Below are 26,094 nucleotides of genomic sequence, written 5' to 3'. Positions count from 1 at the left end.
CTTATCACAGGTGTGCTGGGGGTCTTCAAGTTCAGCAGGACAAGTCTACGAGCTCACAATGTGGTCAAGGCAGTTACAGTCAATGTGTCCTCCTCCACTTTAGGCCCCTCTGGTAGCCTACCAACCACAGCTGTTAGTCAGTTAGGAGTGATTGTGACCCCACGGCTGTCTGATAAAACATTCAAACATTTTGGCCATAAATGATGTTACTTTGTTGTCCTCACTAAACATGTGACCCAGTGAGGCTAGAGCTCGATTACCACACTTGCAGGTTGGATTCTTCCCAATTTTAAATGAGATAAATGTGATCGATGAAAGAGTCGAAGGCAGATGGTTGAATACTTCGCACATATGGAGCTGGAGTGTATTCTATGCAGGACTGACTTCCACTCCTTTTCTGAGATATTCATTTAAAGGTCCTTTTCCCGCCGTATCCTAGGACTCTTAAAGGGGAGATTCTTTGAAATGTTTTTATATGTTGATGAGATGTTGACTGACTCCTCAGGACTGATTAGGATTTCTTCTGGAAAAGAAATGGGTGGAAGGTGTAGACAATTGGGTAGGTTTTTTGGGAAGATTTTTGTTGTCTGTAGCTTTTGTAAACTTTTCTAATAATAGTGGAGCTAACTTAGTTGAATACGTCTTTATAAAATTCCACTGGTTGCCATCAGGGCCTATTGTTTTCCCTCTTTGGAGTGAGTTTACAGCATCCAGTAGTTCCGAGAGTGTCAGAGGTTTATCCAGATCCTCTTCACTAAGAGTGTCCAGCTGTCGTATTTGCATTACATCAAAGAACTCCTCAGATTGTGTATTGTCTTCTTTAAACTGAGTAGAATATAAAGACTGAGAGTACTTGCTAAATGTGTGACTTATATTTCTAGGCTTCATCACCTTATCTCCAGTTGTGCTGGTAATTTCTGTTATTGAGTTGTAAACTTCTACATTGTTGATTGCTGAGCTAAGATCTTATTAGCCTTCTCTCCATGTTCACCGTAATGATGTTGTGATTTAAAGATGAGCTGTTCAGGTTCTTTTGTTATCAAGAGGTTACATTCTGATTGGAGAGCCTGTCTTTTCTGGCAAAATACCTCATTTGGAGTGATGGGATATTCTTGATTTATTCTGTAAATCGTAATGGTCTTCTCTTGTTCATTGTTGTATATTTCAGTTTTATTAGAGTCCATAGCTTAAGGATCTCCACTGTTTGAGTGAGTGCAGACTTTACATAACGTACACCTCCAAATGTTTTACTTCAGCTTTTATATTTTATCACAAAGGACAGTAAGGTTTTCCAGTGGTGGCATCTGCTGAATCTCAGATCCACTTTCCTCCTTTCAGTTTCCATGTGGAGTTTACCCCTTCTTCCAGCATCTCAGTGGGTTTCTTCCATTTATTCAAGACTAGCAAAATACCCGCGCTTCGCAGCGGAGAAGTAGCGTGTTAAAGAGGTTATGAAAAAGTAAAGGAAACATTTTAAAAATAACGTAACATGATTGTCAATGTAATTGTGTTGTCATTGTTATGAGTGTTGCTGTCATATATATATATATATATATATGTACATATACATATACACATATTATATATATATATATATATATATACACATATATTTTATATATATATATATATATATATATATATATATATATATATATATATAGATTTATATATATATAGATTTATATACATATATATATATATATATATATATATATATATATGTATATATATATATATATATATATATATATATATATATATATATATATATTTATTTATATACATATATATATATATATATATATATATATTTATTTATATACATATATATATATATATATATATATATTTATTTATATACATATAGATTTATATACATATATATATAGATTTATATACATATATATATATATATATATATAGATTTATATATATATATAGATTTATATATATATATATATATATATATATATATATATATATATATATTATTATGAGGGGCCGTTCTGGAAAAAAAGATTGGTTAGTAAATATATACATTGGTTCAGATGTATATATCGGTTCGGATACATTGGTTTGAATATATACATTGGTTTTAATACATCCGTTCAGATATATATATCAATTCACATATATACATTGGTTGGGATACATTGGTTCAGATATATACATCGGTTTGAATACATCTGGTCAGATATATACATCGGTTTAAATACATTGGTTGAGATATAAATAAATTGGTTTGCATAGATCCATTCTGATATATATACATTGGTTGAGATACATCCGTTCAGATATATACATCGGTTTGAATACATCCATTCAAATATATACATTGGTTGAGATATATATATTGGTTGATATACATTGGTTTCGATATATATATTGGTTTAAATAGATTGGTTTAAATATATACATCGGTTCAGATACATCCGTTCATATATATACATTGGTTCAGATAGATCCGTTCAAATATATACATTGGTTGGGATTTACGGGCAGGCACTACGTGGCCACCCATGTTTAGCATCTCCCTTTCACTTCATCATTGCTTCAACACTGTTGTAATTATTGTGCATATTTTATGCAAGTAGCATATGCCTGTCTGTCGTGTTTTGTTTCGTAAGCCCTCTTGGTTGGGGGTCCTCGATTTCAAAGCACTTTTTTTCCTTTCATTATTTAAAACACTCACACAGATACCCGCCTCTTCACCCCGCTCCGTCCCGCCCCGGCTCATTGTACCCGCCTCACTCGCTCCCTCTTGTCCCTCCCATGACAGATTCTTCTCAAAAGCCGAGTTACCGGAAAGCATTGATCGCAACCGCAGTATGTCCCATTTTTTCACCTCATGAGAGGCTGGTTTATCAGTGACCGAAAGCCGCACGGTAATATCTGTTATTCCGCATTGGCAGCATTTCATTAAAGGGCGATATGCTTCAGCAAGGAACTTAGTCCCATTTGCTGAAAGGATGTTATGGAGGAAAACACTGGAGTTGCTTTGTTTCTTTAAAATGTTGATCAGGGTTCAAAATGACCAGAATATTCCTGCTTCACAAATAACTGACGTTTAACTGTTTTTATAGTAAAACTGACAAAACGACACACGTGCACACGTACACACGCACGCACATACACTTAAACTCACAAATCGTGGGTCCCACATACTACTGATTAAGTGTATGTGTCAGGGGCGATCATCAAGAGACGCTGGTTTATCATTAACAGAAAGCCGCCCGGTGATTTCTGTTATTCCGTATTGGCAGCATTTCATTAAAGGGCGATCTGTTTCAACAGGGACATTAGTCCTGTTTGCTGAAAGGATGTTATGGAGGAAAACACTGCAATAGCGCTGTTTCTTCTGAATGTTTATCAGTGATCAAGGATCAGAATGATCAGAATATTCCTGCTTCACAAATAACTGATGTCTGTTTTTATTGTAAAACTGACAAAACCACACACGCACGTACACACACACAACACACGCACACTCAAAGTCACAAATCGTAGGTCGCACACACAACTGATTAAGTGTATCTGTCACGGGCGATCATTTTTTTCACCCCATAAAACGTTAGTTCGTCAAAGATAGAAAGCAGCGCGGTGATTTCTATTATTCCTTATTGGCAGCATTTCATTTAATATAATGATATAAAAAATCATACAAAATGGTATAGAATCTGCGTCGTAGACTTATTTTTTGTCATATTTCTTCAAAGAAGTCTTTAATTAGTTTGCTTAAAAAAATCTTATGCCACACCTGTGAACCGTTGAAAATCGCTGATCTTAATCAATCAATATATATTTGAACCGGTGCTCTAAAATATCTGTGCCTTGTAGAATTCAGTGTCTTCTCTTAGGTGCACTGAGATGTGATTGCTGCGGAACTCCTCTTGTTCGCGTGCCTTTGCGCGCCGCTTGTCTTTTGTTTTAACGCATGCGCTGTGCAAAATGCTGTCATATCTTGTTATTAAACATGCACGCGCAGCGATGTCCTGATGTCTGCGTTCTAAGGCTGCAAGTATATTAAACGCTATTGATGTTTTACCAAGGTGCTCTGTGATTGAGGGCAGACAGTAAACTTTGTTAAAATGATATCGAAAAATACCAGTCGTCAGTTGTATTTTCAGTCGTTTTGGCGTGTTTACTGTTCTGTTACCAAAAAATTCTTCAACGGGGCTCATCAACAAAGAAACATGCATAGTAAGATTTAGTAAAATATCAGTAATAATAATACATTGCTCGACACCCAGTAACACTTTACAGACATTTAAAAGACTGCTCGTTAAAATAAATGTAGCAATCCATTGTCATGCTATAAGTGATAGCTTGCTCTTAAACATTTGCACAGGTGGTTTTTCCTGGGGATAAAAAAGGAAAAAAAAATCCATGGGAAAGGCTTTGTTGTTGAACTCAAATTTCACCTCCGCCATGTGAGTCATTAAAACTATTGGAATGAAAACACTTGTCTCATCCACATGGTCGGGACGCTCATTTCCATGGCTGCTGCAGAGCCATAAAATGTGTGTCCTCTGACTGCTGATTAAAAAATGAACACTAGAGAGGTAAAATTATGCAAAATTGATTTTAAAAGGTCGTAGGTATAGTTTTATATATAATCTTCTCCACTATGTGTCTGTATCCTATCCTCTACAGGGAACACTCATTTCCATGGCTGGAGCAGATCCGCTTGTGTGCACCCTATCTGCTGCTTTCAAAATGAACCCTGGATAAGTAATATTATCTGAAATCCATGGTAAAAGATTGATGAAAGTCTTCTACATCACTTTCAAGTCTACTATGTCCCATTGTCCTCTCCACTCAAAGGGACACTCACTTCTACAGCTATTAATTTATTTATTCATTCAGCCTCTGTTAAAAAAAGCACATTTTCCCTTAGAGGACAAATAGAATTCTATCTATCTATCTATCTATCTATCTATCTATCTATCTATCTATCTATCTATCTATCTATCTATCTATCTATCTATCTATCTATCTATCTATCTATCTATCTATCTATCTATCTAATGTCCTCAGCCTTATGTGTGGCATAGGCTGAACTTCTGATCACTTTGTCACTACTGCTCCTCAGCCTTTTACCAACATCTTTAAATTGTTCTGCAGTACTGGTGGTCCGATCCTAACTCTGATCCTAACTTTTCCACACATGTTAAAATGACACCTGTCTCCTTCAATCCCTGTTCTGGCCAGGATCCCATCCACCCAGCCAGTCAGGTTTTCCACATCTGTAATCAACATCTGTACCAAAAGGCAAAACACCATATGAGACTCTCTGTATTTGGTTTAAAGCTTCATCTAAATTCCCTAATAAATAAATCTCATATTATCATTTCTTCCTCATTCTAGTGGCTGGTTAGTAGGTGACCTTTTAGGGCTTCTCATCCTCACCTTCTATCACAGAGTTATGTGAGTCACTGTCCAGATGTGCAAAGTTTTAAAAACAGCAGTACACCTCCAGCTTTGGGGTTGGTGTTCCTGGACAGCAGGCACCTTTTACCTTACATTTACATCCCACATAGAACACCCCACCAGGTGTCAACGTATAAGTTTGAGCCATAGTTACAATAGAAAATTCATTAGTAATATTTCAAACTACCTAAATGAAGTAGAGATACATCAAACATGGAAATAAAGACTCACAACTCTGAGCTTCTTCTTCTTTTTCTTCTTGTTCTTCTTGTTCTTGTTCGTCTTCTTCTTGTTCTTGTTCTTCTTCTTCTTTTTGTTCTTGTTCTTGTTCTTCTTGTTCTTCTTGTTCTTCTTGTTCTTGTTCTTCTTCTTCTTCTTCTTGCCATTTTAAAATGCTTACTTTTATATAAACTATCAGGTCAAATGGAGTCCTTGCAAGACAGTACAGGTGTCCACAGCCGCTCCTGCCATTGGCTCTCAAGATCCTTCACAAGGAAGCCTTTTATGACTACATATCTCATAAAGTTTTGCAGTTTCATTAATAGCAGCATCAGCAGAGTGATGATGTTACTCAGCATAATGGAGGGAACATATTGTCTGGGTGGCAGTCTGCAAGTGACCTTCTTTCTGCAAATAAAGTACCACCAGTCACTCCAGACAATTCAAACTGTCCTTCACAACATCAAAATAACAACAAATGTGCCTCATGATTGGTTATTCTTATCAGGTGACTAAATTCTAAATCTTTATCCTATTTATTCAGATGTCTGTGGTAAGAGAGGTGGAAGAAAATGAGAAGAGCTTCACTGCTCTGATACGGTGCATTGAGGAAGCTCACAGGAAACTGACTGAGAGGATCAGAGAACAAGAAAAGAGAGAAATGGAGAAGGCTGAAGGAGTCATGGAGCAACTGGAGAAGGAAATTGAGGAGCTGAAGAGGAGAGACGCTGAGCTGAAGGAGCTTTAAGAGACCAAGGACCATCTCCACTTCCTGCAGGTGAGAGCGACACTTCATAGGGAGTCTGGTCAGACTGGGGTGTGTGGGACAGGAGAACATTTAGAGAGAAGTTTTAAAGAACTAAGGAGTTTGAACAACATGACAAGAACAGGCCATTCAGCCCAACACAGACCATCTTTTCATATTTCTTTAAAATTTCAAATTTTCTTTTTACAAATGTCTCAAAGTTGTTTACTTCATGTACATGACAGAGAGATGAATCTACAGCTGTCTGGGTGAAAAAGTGATTTTTTATGAAGTGTAAAAGATGACATCTTATAAGGATGGTGCCAACTCTTCTGCCAGGCCACCTCCTGATGTCTCCATTCTTAAACTGATGAGATTCAAATCCTTCAGCATTTCCTCACAGCTCAGAACCCACAGTCCAGTCTCGTCTCTCATCTCTCATCTTTCTCATGTGTTTTTCTCTCACACTCCACACAATAGTCCTGATGTTGACTGTGTTTCACAGACGTTAGTGAGATTGTCTTCTTGATTTACACTCCACACATAGTGGATGCTAAATAACTCAGCTTTCCATAGCTTTCTCTCTTCTGTATGGTTGATGATGATGATGATGATGAATACACATATGCTCCAAGGATTTCCTCACAAGTCACACTTCTGAGCTGCAGACCTTCAATTATAAAACCATATTAAAAAGCTTTCTCCCTACATGTGTTAGTCTTTACATTTAATTTAATTTAATTTAATTTAATTTTTTCTCAGAACCATAAAAAGCCGAACACCTTGTTTTGTGTGCCAAGTCAATTCTGGACTCACCTGCCCCCTCAATCCCTTTATCTTGACTCGCCTCTTATGGAGTCCTGTGTGAAAAGCTGATTGAAAGTAAAGGTTGATAATCTCTGATGTTCCACTACACTCCACCAAATATTCTCTCATAAATAACCAACAAGTTAATGACAGGCATTCTCACCATCTAAACCCACGCTGACTGCCCACCACACTGATCCTTAATTCAGAAGAGCCCCCTCTCATCACAATAATTTACTTTTTAATGTCCCCTTTCTGAAATCTCGTCCCTCTTCTCTTCTGATTCAGACTTTCTCCTCTCGCTGTGTCCTTCCTGCTGATGGAGACTCTCTGAGCTTCACTGTCACCACTGATTTCTCATCTGAGGACCTGAGAAAGGAGCTGTCATGTCTGACAAAGAGTCTGGAGAAGATCAGCCGGTGGGACATCATGACAAGGACTCCATCAGGTACAGCGTCTGGTGACATTGTGTTTGTTATTGAAGTCCATTAGGAGGACCAGAGTGACAATAAGAGGACACTGAAGAAGGCCTGCTCTTTAACATTTATCTGCCATCCTTTGCTGTTTATTATTTTTATTATATAGTGCCTTTCACAGTCATTAGCTGAGTCATACAAACTCTCTTAATAATCAGTTGTTCCTAATCAGATGTTTTGGAATTTTAAGTTGAAATGTTATACTCCTTATACTTATTCCACATATTCTCCTAAAAGTCCTTTTTTCACTTAACTTTGAGATTCTTTTTATTTCCTTTGCTTTGCTCACCTTAAGATTAATGAACAGAAATGTGTTTTAAATGGCTAAGCCGGCTCACAGCACAAATGAATTGTTTATTTGAGGACAGAGAAGACGTTAATGGAATCAAATTGAGTTCAGCATCAGTGCTTTATAATATCAGAACATCTCAATCTGCTCCTGCTGTCTTCGCTGTCCATTACATTCTGCTGGATGGAGTCCACGTTAAAAGTTCACGTTCATCCATTTTCAGCTGTGCTCCTCCTGGGCTCTCGTGTTTTATATTCCTGCTGTTGTTTGCTCAGACGTCGTGTCTCCTACTGACATTTAAAAGGATTTTACTCATCAAAAGCATTTTATTTGATTTAATTTGGTGGTGAAGATAAGCAAATTGGAGGACTGCGTCAGAACTCTGACTACTTGAGGACCACCTGAACATTTCAGTGAGTGCAGCCTCAGAGTAAAACACACTTTATAAATTATGAATTACGTATGTTTACACATAAAGACAGCGATTTGTTTAAACACAAACTAAGGTCAAGCAGCCAAGAGCACAGGGTCCATCCCGGCCGTCCACCACATTAGACATACAGTATACTGTATGTGTGTATTGTGAAAATAAGCAGAGAGAGTGGGCACAAAGAGTTGGGGTACCACCCTGAAATACCCCATTTAATAATGAAGATGAAATAAATAGCACAAAGACGGAGCACAATGATGACGTCTGCTGTAATCAAAGGCTGTCAAGTTAAAGTCACTTGTGAGTCGGAGCTCCGTCTTCCTCAGTCACAGATCTGTGATGAACACCCACTTCTGGTGACATTTTATAGTGGTGTCACAAAAGAGGCGGCGCTTAAATACTGGGCTGTGGAAGTGACGTCACTCGTCTTGTGGCCTGTGAACTCATTGAAGTGATGACATTAGCAGGAGTAGCACCCTCTCGACTCATGGTGAGATTTCTTAACTAGATGGAGTTCTGAAGATGTCCACTACTGTACCTGCTTATAAATATGTATAAAATACAGTATATTTATGACATTGTATGTCAGGACAATCACCAAGACATTGGTTTCAAGGGACCCTCTGTAGGACCTCTGTGATCAAATAGTGGTGAAGAGTAGATCAGAGCAAAGACAGAAAGCCATTTGTAAAGCACTGAGTGGTCCCAGCAGCACAGCAGCCTGAAGCATTGGGAAATGGAAGAAGAATGGAAGCAACAGGACACTTTCTAGAGATGGCCAGTCTGAGTAACTGTAAAGGAAGGGCCTTGGCCAGGGAGGTGACCAAAAACATAATTTGTCACTGCAAAAAAACTTCACATGTCCTCTGCTGAAATGAGAGAAACTGTAGGTAGGACGGCCATCTCAGCAGTGCTCCCCAAATCAAGCGTTTATGGTGGAGTGGCCAGGCAGAAGATACTCTCAAGTAAAAGACAAATGACAGCCTGAGAGCATCAAGGGAAAGATTCAAAGATCTGATGAGACAAACATTCAACTCTTTAGACAGAAGACCAAGCAGGATGTCTGGAGAGGACCAGGCGCTGCTCACCACCTGCCTAATGCCATCTCTACAGTTAAGATGGTGGTGACAGCATCAGGCTATGGGGACACAGTGACAGGTCAGAATAGAGAGAAGGAGAAGTGCAGTCAAATACAGAGAGGACCTTAAAGAAAACCTGTGACCTCAGACTGGGCTATGGATAAACGAACTGACGACCACAGCCAAGACAAATCTGGAGTGGCTTTGTGACAAGTCTGAGTGTCCTTAAGTGACCAGATTGAGACCCCACAGAACAGGAGAGACCTGAAGATGGCAGTTCACAGACGCTTACCTTGAAATCTAATGGAGTTTGAGAGGATCTGCCAGGAAGAATGGGATCAACTGGCCAAATACAGGAGTGCAAAGCTTGTAGTGACACTGAGTCATGAAGACCACCAAAGGGGCTTCCACAAAGACCTGAATTAAGTGTCTGAATACTTCTAGGAAGGAGACGTTTCAGTTTTGATTTGTAATAAATGTGCAGACTGTTCTGAAGACCTGCGCTCACTTTGTCATTATGGTTACTGAGTGTAGACTGATGATCACAAAGGCACATTAATCCATTTAAAATTAAATCAACAAGACGGTAAAGTGTGCAGAAAGTGAGGGGGTCTCAATACTCTCTGACTCCCTGTATATTTATTATTAATATCAATATTCAGATCGACATTTGGCCTAATTTGCCAGCCCTTGTATATTTTATAAATGTTTTATTTGAACTCCTCTGCATTTGTACTACGTGTTTAAGAACTAAACTAAGATCCCACAATGCCATCTTCACAGTTTCCATTCTTCTTCTCTTTTCTTTTTATTTTCAGATCATGAAGCTCCAGTTTTCGCCCTCCAGCCTCCTGAACCTCAGAGCAGAGACGACTTTTTAAAATGTGAGTTTGTGCTTTGACTGAATGGATCATCACAATAAAAATCATTGAAGTTTTAATAGAGCAGGACAGGCTTAGGATATGAAAGTCTGAGTGTTGTGTGACTGAGGGGCTGAGGGTGATGGGGGTCCTGTGACTGGTGCATTATGGGATAGAGAGACTCAGGTAGTAAATTACCAAAGTAGTCTGTTGAACCCGAGTTTTGATGTGTCCAGAAATGTTAAAAAAGGAAAAATACAGTAAAATCCACATCAAGGGGTGCAGTTACTTTTTCACACGACTGTATATTCAGACACAGTATTAGTTAGTTAACTGTCGTGACATCTCAAACTCACTGATTCCTCTAATGAGTGTCACCGAGGTCTTCAGTCACTCAGTCAAGTCCTCACTCTGCTGTTTTGTGTCCTTGTGTGCCTCACACTGAACGAGGACAAGAGAAGAGGAGATGAAGAAGGTCACAGCCAAATGTGTTCAAGGTGAAGACTACAAGACCACCTCAACAGAGCTTCATGTTCCAGTGAGCACAGCTGCTAATATTCTCAAGATGATTGAGGGTCCATGGAACTGTAGCCCACCTCCCTTATCAGACCACCACAGTAAAGCTGACCTCTGATCGAACAGAAGGAGAGTTTAAAGGGTGGAGAAAATGCAGTGTGGTGTGGTGGTGAAGACTTTGCAGTTCAAACCCTGAGGTCGTGGGTTCAAATCCCACTATTGACACCACTGTGTGACCTCAGCAAGTCACTTCACCTGCCTGGGCTCTGATTGGACAACGAAAAGAAAAGGAAACAATGGAATCTGAGATGATGGGAGTCACCTTGGATAAGAATGACAGTCAAATAATAAAAAGAGATGACAGGAAACACACGAAAGAAAGAAAGAGAGACAATGACAGATGGGAAAGGCACTATATAATAGATAGATAGATAGATAGATAGATAGATAGATAGATAGATAGATAGATAGATAGATAGATAGATAGATAGATAGATAGATAGATAGATAGATTATAAATAGTAAATACTGATTGCAGCTTTTACACAAATAATTGATGTGGTTGTGAAGTGTGACAGTGCATTGATTTTAAATTTAAGAGGTGGACTGTGACAATAAAACATGTCATTTAATAAAGCCAGCGGTCAGTGTGGACAGTCCATTAGACCTTTGACCTCAGTGGTGACCTTATGTTGTTTATTGTCATTTCTGACGACTCAGATGACTTTCAGATGACTGACTTGCCTGCCTTTCTCTTTGTTGTCTGTTGTTATTTTTGTTTTTTACGTTGTCTAAATTTCATTACTTACCACTAACACTATTTTCTTGTTCCCTTTCACTTCATTTCCTTTTTCTTTTCAGTCTCTTAGCTTTGAGCACACACACACAGTCTGTCACATTGCTAATTCACTGTCACCCGTCACCATTTCACCACCGTGACACTTTTTATTTTTTCCCCCTTTTTATCCCCACCTTTAATTCTATTTTTGAGGTCTTTACCTTTTTTAAGGCCATTTGTTTCCTTGTCCTTCTTTATTCTTCCTTTCTTCCACTCCTTCCTTTTCACATTTCTGTATAATGTCTGTATTGTTATTTTCCTGTTATGAATCCCCAGTTCATTCCTCCACCACCACATATTTTCTTTTATTATTTTGATCATTTTCCATTCCCTTCTTGTCATTTTTACATTTAACTCCTTCCCTACTAACCATACAACACTCCTTCTTTTGTCATCCCCTCTTTTCCTGTCCTCCCTTTCCATTCCTTTAACCCCTCATTCCACACATCTTGTGTCTTTTTGCAGTTCCTAAACACATGCTCTGGTGTTTCCACCTCTCAGCAGTTCTCCCTCGGACATATTGAACTTTTCGTGACTCTCCTTTTGTACATGGCCGCCTGCGTCGGTAGGATTTCATGTAATGTCACCCACCCGAGGTCTTTTTGTTTATTTGTTAATTCTTTGTCTCATTTTGCTGCCACACTTTTCTTGTTTGCTCTTCAGTGAGCTTTTGGATTTTTAGTTCCGTTTCGTATTTTCTTTTATATTTTTTAGGTCTTTTTTCTTTTCTCAAATTTTGAGATCTCCTTCCTCCCATGAATATCTTTTAACAAATGTTACTATTGTTTTATTATTTTTTGGCATATTAAAGGCAATGGGTCTGCTATTTGTCATTTTTAATAATTTTACTTTTCTCAATTCTGTGCCTTGCAGATATCTGATCATGTCCACTAATTTCCCCGTTTTATTTAACGCCATATTAACAACAGTTGCTGTGTGTCTTAAAGCCAACTCCCTTTCTATATTCAGATCCTCTTTCCCTCCATTTTCTCTCCTTTTCATTACCTTCCTCTTTGCCAATTTTTCACATTTTGACCCCCATAGAAACACAAAACACGTTCTTATAATTCTTCTTAATATTTTCATTGGTGTAAAAAACCCATTGCTAAGTATGATAGTTTTGGATTATAACTGCCTTCATCACCAATATCTTCCCTTCCATTCACAAGTTCCTTATCCTCCAAACTCTGTTTGTTTGTTGATCTTTTTTCCATTTCTTTCACTCCATCCTCTCCGTACTCTCATCTCCAAATCTTATCCCTAATACTTTCTCCACATTTCATAACCTTATTCTTCCTTGTGGTTTTTCTTTCCATTTCCCCCAAAGGACGCATTCCCTCTTATTGAGGTGTAAAGTTGAACCTGACCCCCTCCATAAACACTTCTGTATGTTCTGTTACTTTATTTATACTCCATGTATCTCTGACTATTATTGTTATGTCATCCATATATGGAAACACTTTTATTTGTTGTCCCCCCCTTCCTGGTACTTCAACTCCTCTTATATTTGTGTCCCTCCTAATTTTATTTAATAAGGGCTCTATACACAGAATAAACAGCACTGCTGACAATGGACACCCTTGTCTTACTCCACATTTCTCTTGTATCTCCTCTATTAGTTTGTTATTTACTTTTATCTCACTTCGTATATCTTTATCGACTACTTTTATCCAGTCCAGAAAACCTTCATGAACTCCCATTTTTTGGAGTATCTTCCACATATATTTATGTGCAATTCTATCAAATGCTTTCTCCACATCTAAATGTAATATTGCGACATGCAGGTTTCTCTCCCCTGACATTAATACAGTCTCTTAAGACACACCGGTTATCTGCTGCACTTCTCCGCTGTACCACACATGTCTGCTCTTCTTTTATTACATTCTCAATATTTGTTTTCAATCTATTTGTCAAAACTCTTGTCAATATCTTCTTGTCTGTTGTTGTCTTTTTATGATTTAATTTTTAATCCCTAGAGATTCTGTCCAATCAGATGAGCTCTTTACTATTAGTGTCTTGTCAGCGCAGCTCCTGATTGGTTCTTGTTAATTGTCTGTGTTGTGCTCCGCCCCCAGTCCCGTTACACACTCCCAGATTTCCTCACTCGTTTTCTTTTCTCTCCTTTCAGACTTCTGTCCCCTCACACTGGACATCAACACGGCAAACAGAGTCCTCCGTCTGTCTGAAGGGAACAAGAAGGTGACATGGGAGGGGACATGGACGGAATATCCTGATCATCCTGACAGATTTGACCGCTGCACCCAAGTTCTGTGCAGAGAGGCTCTGACTGGGACTCGCTGTTACTGGGAGGTGGAGTGCAGTGGAGACTTCATGATGATTGGAGTCGCATATAAAGGACTGGGCAGGAAAGGAGTGGGCTGGGAGTGCAGCCTTAGATTCAACGAGAAGTCCTGGTGTTTGCGGCGTTGTCATTCCAAGTACTCTGTGTGGCACAATAACAAGGAGACTGTAATCAGCGCCCCCTACAGCCCCAGAATAGGTGTGTATCTGGACTGGCCTGCTGGCTCTCTGTCATTTTATAGCGTCTCACACACAATGACCCTCCTGCACAGGTTCAACACCTCCTTCACTGAGCCCCTCTATCCAGGGTTTTGTCTTTATGGTAACTCCAGTATAACAATCAGCCATCTGACACCATGTGACCACTGACCAGTACCCTCCACCAGTCACTTGATGTCCCCACAAGCTCAGGTGTCTTTGTGTTTGCAGTTTGGGGTCAAATTTAATTTTACACTATAGGTGGGGGGGCAGCACCTTTGTGAGTGAATTTGTGGATGAGAATGAGGGGCGAGTGCGGCTGTCAGGGTCTCCATTATTATTGGGTCTGAGTAGCCAATCAGGTGTGTGTGTCATAGTGAGGGGCGGTGACACCTCAGACCTACAAATACCAGTCTGACCAGCAGGGGTCACTGTTGATTCACAGCCACATGTCCTTCAGGCTGACACCACAACTGCTGTGTTCTCTGAATGTCACTGAATGTCACCTGTTAAGTCAGTCTATATAGCGCCTTTCAGTAGTGCTGCTACAGCAGGACCACATGCCTGTCTCAGTATCCAGAGCCTCATTCCAGTGACTATTTAGGAACACAAAGTGACAGAAGTGACTGGAGTGCTGGCCTCTGAGCAGACATTGTCTGTCCCTCTATTAGTTACTCCGGTGGTCTGTCACTTCTGAATGAATTCACTGTGAATGTCTAAAGACGAGGACTCACCGCTCAGTCACATGTCGGCCATACTGATGGAGTTTGGTTTTTTTCTGAGTCACTTGGTGTCACGTTAGACATTAAACTGCACCTTTCCTTGTTGTTCCCACTGTCACCCAACCTCAAGGAGACGAGTCAGCTGTCACTGTCGGTGTTCAAAGAGACAATCAGATGTTACACTTGGGTACACTTTTATCTGTCCAGTAACACACACATTCCCAGGATTAATTTTTAATTCCCTCAGGACCCCTCAAGGAGCAGTGTGTCACCTGACATCAGTCTGTGTGAAGAAGCCAATGAAGGCCCAAGCTGACAGCCCCCCCACTGTGTATTAGAGGTCTCACCAGCAGATGGCGACTTTGACTTCTAAATCTGTCATCTTCATGGAGCCTGAAGGGTTAAAAGGAAGAGGAGAAGGTGAATAAAGAGTGAGGGGTGAGGATGATAGAGAAGAGCATCAGGGTGATAAAGGGTGAGATGAGTGACCTGAGACAGAGTGAGTCAGACAAGTGTGTCACTTGTGTGTTTGTGAGTTTTGTTCCTCCCTCCTGATTTTCTCCTCTTTGACTCATAACACGCTGATGGCCGTCCTGTGATTACAGATTGTATTCCTCGTTGATCAAATCCGTATCTTGATGTGTGATTGACGTCTGATTCTTTAAGCACTCGCTCATCAGACAGGTTGTCACCCGATGAGCTCTTCACTGCTGACCTAAGCCCTGCTGCCCTCTTCTCTCTCCTGTCACCTCGGCCATTGCTTCAGTCCCCGCTGTGTCACCTCATAAAGCCACTGGTCTGTCTGGTCACTCAGGTCCTCATCACAGCTGCACACTGGCAGTCATTCAAACTCTACAGGCTGACAGCCATGTTGTCCTGTCGTCTGATGTTTGTGTTGGTTGAGGTCGTCTCCTGCTGACCTTGGGGGCTTTTAGAGCTCAGGATTAATGAAATGGAAATGTCAGTCAGCAGGGTGGGCAGGTGGGCACATTCAGGGCATAATGTCACTTAAAAGTCGATGAGCACACTGGACACATCGCCAGTCACTGATAATCGACTCCACGTCAGCTCCTGTGGCCCTCATCATGTGCTGTCAACTCAGACGCTGGTCATGTGACTTGCACCTTAGTGACATTGCTGTGACTTTCAGGGCTGTGACATCAGCTGATTCTTCTGGAGCCAAACTGCTCCCTCTTGTGGCCACTCTACATATTAAACACACGAGAAGTTAGGATGTGAAGTGTTTGGTGAGATCTAAAAAATATTCAGAATATTGACATCACCTTGAAGGACAGTTTGGTTTAATAATAATTAATTTGTAAAAGAATACTTATTTTAAATTAATGTTTAGTTAATTATAATTAGGTGTTATATTCACAGAGATAAATGGCCTGTTAATGCTTCACAGTTTGTAAATTTTGAATTGCTTATTATTTTAAAAAGATCAAAACACACACACAAAAAAAAAATGGACGACTGTTATTTGTCAAATCTTTTCGTTTGGTAACTTTTGATTTGTAAGTTCCTCTGATCATATCTTCTATTTTGAATGATCTGATGATATTAGGACTTCTTATTTATGATTAATCCTCTTTAATAAAAGGGCAAGTGTCTGTGTGTCTGTCTGTGTATCTGTCCAGTCACTTTGTCTGTGTCTTTCCAACAGATGGTGCCTCACAAACATTAGCTCTGCTTTTATGGCTCCCATGCTAATCAATATCATCCAGTTACAGAGCCGCAGCACCAGACGTCACCACTGATATCGGCCAGCAGTTTAATGACAGAATGTGTGTTAGTGTGAGTGTGATTAGTGGGCACCATACCAGCCTGTAAACCTCCCTGCTGGCACACAACTGCTGGTCCAGACCTGCGACAGTTTGTTGTGCTTCAGCTCTGCCAATAGAATGGCATACAACAGAGACATAAGCATTGGATTTGTCATTCCAACAGATGGCACATCACAAACATTTGTATTAATGCACTGTACTACTACAAACATTTGTGATACACCATCTGTTGGAATGATAATTGCAATTCATTTTATTACTACATGCATTTCAAAATACATTCCCACAGATGGTGCACTGCAAACATTAACACTGAGATCTACGTTGATTACTTAGAATTCAATCCATCTTAGACATGTAGCACAGCTAGTTTTGTAATAAAGAACAAAAGTAGTTATACAGATAGCTATAATCAACGAATGATTGATGACTTTAAGCCCCGCCCTAACTTTGAGTTATGACCTTTAAGTCCCACCCCCTTTTGATTGATGACTTTAAACCCCGCCCCAAATATGAAAATATAAAAATATTAAAAAAAAAAAAAAATGAAAATAGGATTTATGAAAATATAAAAAATATAATTTATGTAACTATAAAAAAACATGAAAATTTATGAAACTATAAAAATATGGATTACGTTAATTTGATGTATAAGATATTGACTCCCCGCTCTAAGTTCACGACACGCGTCTTTCCTTACTTAGCCATAACTAAAACGATATAAGATATGCAATTATCTAGCCGAACCTTTCTAAAAACGATATTCACTCCCCGCTCTAAGTTATAAGCTCAAGACACGCTGCTTCATTTTATAAACACTAAATTCAAAACTAATATTAAGAAATAAACACTTATCTTTCCAGCACTTTCTAAAACGTGGCTTCATATTAAGAAATATACACCGATATTGCTTGCATGCCCACGCACGGACGTGACTTTCTAAAAATGAAATATACACTTAGTGTAAAATTTTCAGCAGTTGAAACAGTCGAGACCCAGGAAGCCCCCACCACCAAGCAGCCCCTGCTAGCAAATGGTAGGGAAAAGATGATGCTGTAGTGTTAAAAGGAAGCATCCCACCATGCGGCACTTTGCTGGGACAAATGTCTTTAACATAGGGTCACCAATTTTAAAAGGAAGCCCCCCTGCCAAGCATCAGACGGCGGTCAATTTTAAACCGTGGGAAAAAATACTGTAGTGTTAAAAGGAAGCACCCCGCCATGCGGCACTTTGCTGGGACATGTGTCTTTAGCATAGTGTCACCAATTTTAAAAGGAAGCCCCCTGCCAAGCATCAGACGGCGGTCAATTTTAATCCGTGGGAAAAGACCCCGCCAAACAGCAAATGGTCTTTAATGCTAAATTCTTTTATGTTTAATGAAATCGAAAAATCATACGATTATTAAAGAAGCCCCCGCTATTCAGAGGGTTGAAAGCTCATTAAACACTAAGCTTCTTTCCCTGTGTTCCATTTTAAATGTCAGACGTTTTCACATTTCTAGGGTCTAAGAACAAAGTTATTAAATGAAATATTTTCCACTAACGCCTCTCTCTCTTATATTCACAATGATCTGTAATAAATTTATTTCGAGTACTGCATTTTAGCCTCGTTTCATATTTACAGTCTATCAACTTTAAAATACACGTGGCGTTTAGCACAACGATCTCTCGGTAAAACATAAAGGTTAATCTTTTTTCCTATTTGCTTAGATGTGAAACTTATAGCGGCGAGACTTTGAATGAAGCTTATTCCCGCTACCAGGGTCTCCCCGCCCCTTAGAGGCGGAACATCAACAACTCTGAACCTATGAGCTCTCTCCCAAACGCCCGAAGTGTTTCGCTCCGCCCTTCCAAGGCGGTACATAGCCCGATGCCTGCATAAAGTGTCCCGTTTTGCGTCTATTAGCACAATAACTGTTCCAGCAATCCAAGTTTCTCTGCGAGCTTTTTTAAAAGGTAGGCGTTTTTTGCTTTTTTCTTCCGCAATGGCTGGCATGGCAAAAAATACTTTTGTGATTGAGGTTAAGTGTAGATTATCGACCGTCTCTTCAAACTGTTGAAATGATATTCTTTTATAAATCCGCTTTCAAATCAGATCAGTTCCAGCGATGAGTGGGGATTTTCTGCTTTTTAAATGAAAAAACTGTACCTAGTCGTAACGCACAGAGTTTATAAATGTGGTATTTTTTTCTTATTTCAGAAGGCTGTAGTTTCTGGCCGGTTGGCTGTTCAAAAAGTGAGTCAGATCTTCTTTCGTCCGTACTTTTAAATCAAAATGTAGCTTATAAGACCGCCGATTTAATAGTTTTAATGTCTTTAAGTATTTACAAACTTATTACTTTTTAATGGTAGTCATACAGACTACCCTTTTAATGTTTTTTAGTTGTTATACAGACTACCCTTTTATAAATCGAAATGCTGCTTGTAAGACAGCACCGAATTAATGTCTTTAAGTATGCACGTTTCATGCTAATTATTTTTAATGAAAATGCACAAACTTATAAGAACGTTCTGGCTGATTACTTTTTAATGTAATTGTCTTTAAGTACGTACAAACATAGTCTTTTATATTCTAGAATCGGAGGCTAAACTGTTTGCTTCTTTAAATCTAACTAGTTCACAATTGGAGGATTTAATAGCGGCCACAGATTGTGTTTTTGAGAATAAAAATCCTGCCTCAGAGTGGTAATTCTTCCGAAGTTTCCAATCAGCCTCTAGAATCGGCGCAAAGGCCCTCGGACAGTCTACTATTGAACATCTCATTCACGCAGCCCGGTAAGTTGAACTATTTGTGCGTGTGCGCGGCAAATGTTTATTTTTAAAGAAAACTTAGTCTTGCTTGTTTTTTTCAGAACCCGCCTCTCCAGGCTTACTTACCCAAATAATCGGTGAACCTGAAAGATTTGATCCCGCTGCTAAGGCTGCTGAGCTGAAGGCTGAAATCGAACGAGTGCTGTTTATTTTTCAAAACTCTTAATCCTGTCTCCAGATATACGTGAAAAGGTTATTTTATTTTATGCAATTTTAGAAAACTTGTTCCCCAAATAATGTCTGACAAAAGGCGTGCAAGTGAGGACTTGGACGCTGGGAGCGGTTCTCAAAATGCTGGGTTATTGCATGACATGCTGAATGAAGTTAGTTATTCTATTCGGCCCCCAAAAATGCCTACTCCACCACCCCGATATTTTAATGAATTGGAATATATTAATTGGCAAAATCAAAACATGTTCCAAATGAATAATATAATAGCGACCATGAGAGTTCTTTCACCTGTTACCACTCCCATCGACTTTGACCAGCTTGACAGTCTTTTAGAAGCCCTACGTCCAGTAGCCACCCCCGATGAAATGCAGACATTAAATAACTTGTTAGAAAGGGTTCAGCGGTCTTTGAACGAAAATGTGAATGCTCAAACGGGTCATGGTTTAACAAACACTTTGGGTTCTGTAAATGCTCCCCCCTCTGCTTCAGCACCAGTTGCTAACACCTCTGCTCCAGTCTTGCCCTCTGTCTCTTTTATTTCAGCTATCCCTTCTGCATCCTCTGCTCCAGTCTTGCCCCCTGTTGCCAAGCCGTTTGCCTCAGTCTCCCCTGCTCCAGTCTTGCCCTCTGTGTTTACCCCTTCTGCCCCCTCTGCTACAGTCTTGCCCTCTGTCTCTTTTATTTCAGCTATCCCTTTTGCATCCTCTGCTCCAGTCTTGCCCCCTGTTGCCAAGCCGTTTGCCTCAGTCTCCCCTGCTCCAGTCTTGCCCTCTGTGTCTACCCCTTCTGCACCCTCTGTCTCTTTTATTTCAGCTATCCCTTCTGCATCCTCTGCTACAGTCTTCCCCCCCTCTTCAATCCTGCCCTCTGTTGCCAAGCCGTTTGCCTCAGTCTCCCCTGCTCCAGTCTTGGCCCCTGCTCCTGTCTTGTCCTCTGTTTCTAGCCCTTCTGGACCCTCTGTCTCTTTTATTTCAGCTATCCCTTCTGCATCCTCTGCTCCAGTCTTGCCCCCCGCTTCAATCCTGCCCTCTGTTTCCTCAGCCCCTATTGCCCCGCCATTTGTGGTTACCCCTTCAGTCGCACCAGTTATGTCCGGTGGTTCTGTGGTATCTAAACCTTCACCTTCGTCTACTTTAGGCATGGCCGGGCCCTCTGTTGTCTCTGGTAACGACGGTCAGGGTGGTTTTCAGCAGATCGATAGACCTGCCTTTAATCACACTGAAATAAGACACCCCTTAAATTTCGCCGATGCCTATGAACTAGAGTCTTATGAGGAGGTGTTTAACAGTATTCATGAGACGCTGCAAAGAATTCTGGATAGTTTGTCAGGTACTTTAAATCTGCAAGATGTTGTACAGCTAGAATTGCGTGCTGATTCATTACCTATCAGCGTTTTTATACAGCTGACTGACTCTAATGTTAATGTAGACGATTTTCTTCATCAGATAGAGAATCTTCTTCAGAGTCATGCGAGTGTGCTAGCGGATGAGTCTCTGATGCTAGTCACCCAGATTGTTCGGGCACCTAGCGGTGGCGCTCGTGGCTCTCGCAAGGTCTCATCTCTACTCAATCATGAAATAGTTAGAAAGAAAATGAGGCATTTAATTATTTCTTATAATTACGAGAATCAGCTCTGTTTTGCCTTTTATCTGCTTAGCCTAATAGATGACTGGTACATGCAAAACTCACAGTTATGCATGCGTGAAGCGTATAACCTTCAGAACAGGGCTGGATTATCTGAGGATGAAAAAGTGTCCTTTGCGGACGTTCATAAATTTGAAAACTTGCTAGGTATTAAAATTGTTGTCTGGTACAGGTGTCTAAGAAATGAGAAATTTTTAAAATTTGAAAGCTCCCGAGGTAGAAACCCCAAAACCTATTTTATGTTTTTACACGATAACCATTACTACGGTATTTTGAATTTAAAGGGGTTTCTGGGGGTGAAATACTTGTGCGACTACTGTTACACAAGCTACCACTCCATCCTTAGTCATCGTTGTGAAGGTCACTGCAACGTCTGTTTCTCCTCAGATTGCCGTCCGATCCCTGAAGAACTTGTCAAGTGTAGTGATTGCAACCGTTACTGCCGGTCCCAATTTTGTTTTATTCAGCATACGATTCCTAAATTTAACGATAAGACCAACGATATGGAAGCGGCCTGTGACACGGCAAAAATGTGTCCCCTGTGTTACAAAACTTACACAGTGAATGCCGCCTCAAAACCCCATAAATGTCGGCCCGAGGAATGCAGGGTTTGTAAAGCAAAAATTGAAAATGATGCAGAAAACCATCAGTGCTTTATAGAAACCTTGAAGTCTGAGGATCGTTGTGAGAAATACGTATTTTATGATTTTGAAAGTCGGCAAGAAACGGGTGTGCACATTCCTAATTACATATACTGTAAGTCCTTGCGGGGTAAATCCTGGTTCTGGGCGGGTGAAGATTGTGTACACCAGTTCTTTGCCAGATACCGTCGCCCCAAGTATCAAGGCTATACCTTCATAGCTCACAATTCAAAAGGTTACGATGGGTACTTTTTAATGAAGTATTTGCTTGAAAATGGTGTGAACCCTAGTGTTACTACTCAAGGAAATAAGCTGATGTGTTTCACAGATGATGGTTATCAATTACGTTTTATAGATTCTTTGAATTTTTTAACAATGAAATTGAGTGCCATGCCTAAAATCATGGGGCTTGAAGCCGCAAAAGGTTATTTCCCCCATTTCTTCAATCTGGCTGAAAATCAGAATTATATCGGCCCCTACCCTGAACCTGAATGCTACGGTGTTCAGAGCATGATGACCAAAGAAAAAGAAGAATTTTTTACCTGGTACGACAGTGTCAAGCATGGTGTTATTAATTTTAAAGAGGAGATGGCTTTTTATTGTAAAAATGACGTCGAAATTCTTAGAACAGCGTGCATTAAATTCAGAGACGAGGTCATCAAAATTGGCAATATTGACCCGTTTCAATGCATGACCCTGGCATCTCTATGTATGGCCATGTACAGGCAAAACTGTATGCCTCCAAAGTCTGTCGGCATAATTCCTTCTGACCATTACAGTAGTAGTCAGAAAAACTATTCGAACGCATCTATTCAATGGTTATTGTATCTCTGTGAAACAGAAAAATTGAACATTCGACACGCTCTAAACCTTGGGGAAGTAAAGAAGGGTTCCTTTTATCTTGACGGCTATGCCGTAGTTAAAGGTATTCCGACTGCCTTTGAATTTGCCGGTTGTTTTTATCACGGCTGTCCGGAATGTTATGATTTTAACAGTACCCATCCTTTAACCGGTATGACTTGTGCAGTTATGTACCAAAAGTTTATGAGAAAATTGGAAATACTTAGGACTAAATTTAATGTAGATGTGCACGTGCTCTGGGAGCATGATTGGGAGACGATGAAAAAACAAGACCTCAGGCTACAAACTTTCTTAAAACACTGTGATTTCCCTCTGCGTATACAACCGAGGGACTTGTTGTTCGGCGGCCGTACCAACGCCATAAAATTGTACCACAAGGCAGTGGGGCCCGAACAGATTCACTATTATGATTTCACTAGCTTGTACCCGTTTGTGAATAAAACAAAAATGTACCCGGTTGGTCATCCCACTATCATTTTTCAGCAGTTTGGCGATCTCATCAGTATTTTGGATTAATTAAAGCCACCGTCCAGCCTCCACGTGGTTTCAATTTTCCAGTCCTGCCTCTCAGGTTTTGTGGGAAATTAATGTTCACCCTCTGTCGCACCTGCGCGGAGACAGAAGCTCAGACTGTGGACTGTCGTCACACAGAGGATGAGAGAGCTTTAACCGGTACTTGGTGCAGTGTGGAAATAGCAAAGGCCATTGACAAAGGGTATAAAGTTTCAAAAGTATACGAGATTTGGCATTACCCCGAACGTACTTCTGTGTTATTCTCAGACTATATCAAGCTTCATCTAAAAGGCAAGCAGGAGGCCTCGGGCTACCCTGCCTGGTGTACGGATGAGGCTTCCCGAGACCGTTATATTTTAGATTATTATCAGAAGGAAGGTGTGCAATTGGACCGCGATAACATTGCCGTAAATCCGGCTAAGAGACAAATTTCAAAGTTGTTTTTAAATTCTCTTTGGGGTAAATTTGGGCAAAAACCTCTCCATCTCACTACTAGCTTAGTCAAGGACGGTGAGGAATTCTTGCAATATATTTTCTCCAAACAGTATAATGTTTCTTATTTTGAATTTATCGGCGATGAGATTGCTCAAATACAATGGAAGTACACCGATGAAAAGTATACCCTACCTGGTAGCGTTGATGTTGTCATTGCTGCTTTCACCACGGCCTATGCCCGTTTAGAGTTGTACGATTTACTGGACAGTCTGAGAGAAAGGGTGTTGTACCACGACACCGACTCGGTCATTTTTACTTCTCAGCCTGGTCTGTACAATCCTCCTCTGGGTGACTATTTAGGAGAGCTCACCAGTGAGTTAAATCCTGGTGATTATATTACTGAATTTGCTTCAGGCGGTCCAAAGACGTACGGTTATAAAACGACACAAGGCAAAACATGTATGAAGGTAAAAGGTATAACCATCAATCACGAAACCGGTAAAATTATAAACCTCGAGTCACTAACCAATCTAGTTCAGAATTTTGTGACGTCTCATGAAGCCCCTCCTCAAGAGTTACTGGTTCACGGTAAGCGGATCCATCGAAATAAAAAACGTTTCACTTTAGAAAACAGACCACTCAGGAAGAAATTCAGAGTGGTGTATAACAAGAGGGCTCTCCTAAAAGATTACAACACAAAACCTTATGGCTACTAAAAGAGATTTTGACGCACGCCTTCAACACCCCTTCGCTAAAATTATCTCGGGGCCCTCTTGTTCCGGTAAATCCTATTATGTGAAAAAATTATTGGAACATTCGAACCACGTCGTGTCTCATCCTGTTCAAAATATAATTTGGTTTTATAGTTGCTGGCAGAAAATGTACGACGAGCTATCGGCTAAATTTCAGCAATTAAAATTTATTGAGGGACTCCCAAAGTCTTTATGCAATGACGAACTTCTCCCTCCTGAGAAAATAAATTTGGTCATTATAGATGATCTGATGGAATCGGCTAGCGAAAGCCAGGAAATAGAAAAGGCTTTCACAAAATATACTCATCATCGGAATCTGTCTATCATTTACTTGGTTCAAAATGTATTCTTTCAAGGAAAGAAAAGCCGAACGATTAATCTTAACGCCAATTACATTACTCTTTTTAAAAAACCCAGGGACAAATTGCAGATTACTACCCTTGGCCCGCCAATGTATCCGAGGCGTGTTAAGTTCTTTTGGAAGCTTTCGAAGATGCTACAAAACTACCGTACGTCTATCTCTTAGTGGATTTAAAGGCACAGACCCCAGACGAACTGCGTTTAAGAACAGGTCTGTTTTCCGCCCGATTGGCCGGTCGTGTACACCGTGAAAAAGATAAAAGAAGCTTGTTCTGAGTCCCAGTTACATATTCTGTCAGCATGTCGGCCAAATAAGCAGAAACCTCTACAGCCTCTCAAGCCTTACTTCCGTCTGCTCTTGTCGCCGCCGTAAAATTCTTAAACGCCTCTTCTGACAATTTAATTAATGCTTTGTCCGAAATAGCCTGTAATACTTTAAAAGGTAATATACCTCTTTCGCCCAAACAGTTTAAGCTAATCAAGAAGCATAAAACATCTGTCAGAAAAATAAGTGACAGAAAACTAACCTTAAAAAAGAAGAAAGCTATTCTGAACCAGAAAGGAGGCTTTTTGGGAGCTCTTTTAAGCGTCGCCGTGCCATTCATATCCAGTTTTTAGCTTCTAGAGCATAAACATGGAATACGCAAAAAATGTATTTGGTCCCGCAGCAACAGATGTCTCTTTTTCAGCAAAGAGCGCTAACCCGAACGATCTCTTGAGTGCCACAGAAACTGAACTGGACAAAGAAATGAGAAATGTCCTGCAACGCTGTGATATAGGGGCTGAAGAAGGTGAAGCTTTACACTTCTATCTTGCAGAGATATCTGACTCTAGTTAAAAAGGCTGATAAAGAAACTAGCAGTCTGACGCTCGTATTACCAAAAGAAGAAGAAAATGGCAAGGGGGGCCCTGGATCAGTCAAGGTGTCTGAGGACAAGGTTTGGCAAGAGGTTTTGAGAAGCGCGCCTGTAAAAGCAAAGAAAATGTTGAATTTGTTTTACATAAAATGTCCGTCAATCCCCATCACGCGTTTTGGAATAATCGTGGAGAGCTATTGTTAGAGGGTAAACCTTTGGTCGGATCCAACATGGTGGATTTGGTCCGTAATCTGACCGCTTCTCATACAATACCTGAACATAGGAGACCGCGGGGGTGGAAGGAATTTGTAAACGCCATGGCCGGTTTGAACATTCCATTTTCTGTCGTA

General features: G+C 40.1%; 2 protein-coding genes and 1 long non-coding RNA gene across 28 annotated transcripts in view; 2 read left to right on the top strand and 1 right to left on the bottom strand.

Moving 5' to 3' along the window:
- The window catches only part of LOC127527858 (uncharacterized), a 687,118-nt gene that overhangs the window by 436,882 nt on the left and 224,142 nt on the right, over window positions 1-26,094 (bottom strand). The window contains exon 4 of one of the 15 annotated variants that reach the window (XR_007935003.1): window positions 14,453-14,467. The exons of the other annotated variants lie outside the window; for them this stretch is intronic. This is a non-coding gene — a long non-coding RNA (uncharacterized LOC127527858). Of the gene's footprint in view, window positions 1-14,452; window positions 14,468-26,094 lie in introns of those variants that run through there. 15 annotated transcript variants of the gene reach the window in all.
- The window catches only part of LOC114644514 (tripartite motif-containing protein 16-like), a 428,510-nt gene that overhangs the window by 178,391 nt on the left and 224,025 nt on the right, over window positions 1-26,094 (top strand). For 2 of the 10 annotated variants that reach the window (XM_051927887.1, XM_051927878.1), the window contains exons 5-6: window positions 10,297-10,362; window positions 13,821-14,306. The exons of 5 other annotated variants lie outside the window; for them this stretch is intronic. In XM_051927887.1, the coding sequence (XP_051783847.1) occupies window positions 10,297-10,362; window positions 13,821-14,306 (552 nt within the window). Of the gene's footprint in view, window positions 1-10,296; window positions 10,363-13,820; window positions 14,692-26,094 lie in introns of those variants that run through there. 3 more of the 10 variants (XM_051927884.1, XM_051927881.1, XM_051927883.1) reach the window with 3 other exon arrangements.
- LOC114643665 (tripartite motif-containing protein 16-like) overlaps window positions 1-26,094 on the top strand; it is a 484,979-nt gene that overhangs the window by 420,558 nt on the left and 38,327 nt on the right. For all 3 annotated transcript variants that reach the window (XR_007934976.1, XR_007934977.1, XR_007934979.1), the window contains one exon: window positions 15,598-16,278. The gene's annotated coding sequence lies outside the window, so the exon portion shown is untranslated. The remainder of the gene's footprint in view (window positions 1-15,597; window positions 16,279-26,094) is intronic.

The sequence above is a fragment of the Erpetoichthys calabaricus genome, chromosome 5 (assembly GCF_900747795.2).
Source record: "Erpetoichthys calabaricus chromosome 5, fErpCal1.3, whole genome shotgun sequence".
In the NCBI taxonomy this organism is placed as follows: Eukaryota; Metazoa; Chordata; class Cladistia; order Polypteriformes; family Polypteridae; genus Erpetoichthys; species Erpetoichthys calabaricus.
The sequence above is the reverse complement of the archived record's forward strand: the minus strand, read 5'-3'. Positions and strand labels throughout refer to the sequence as shown.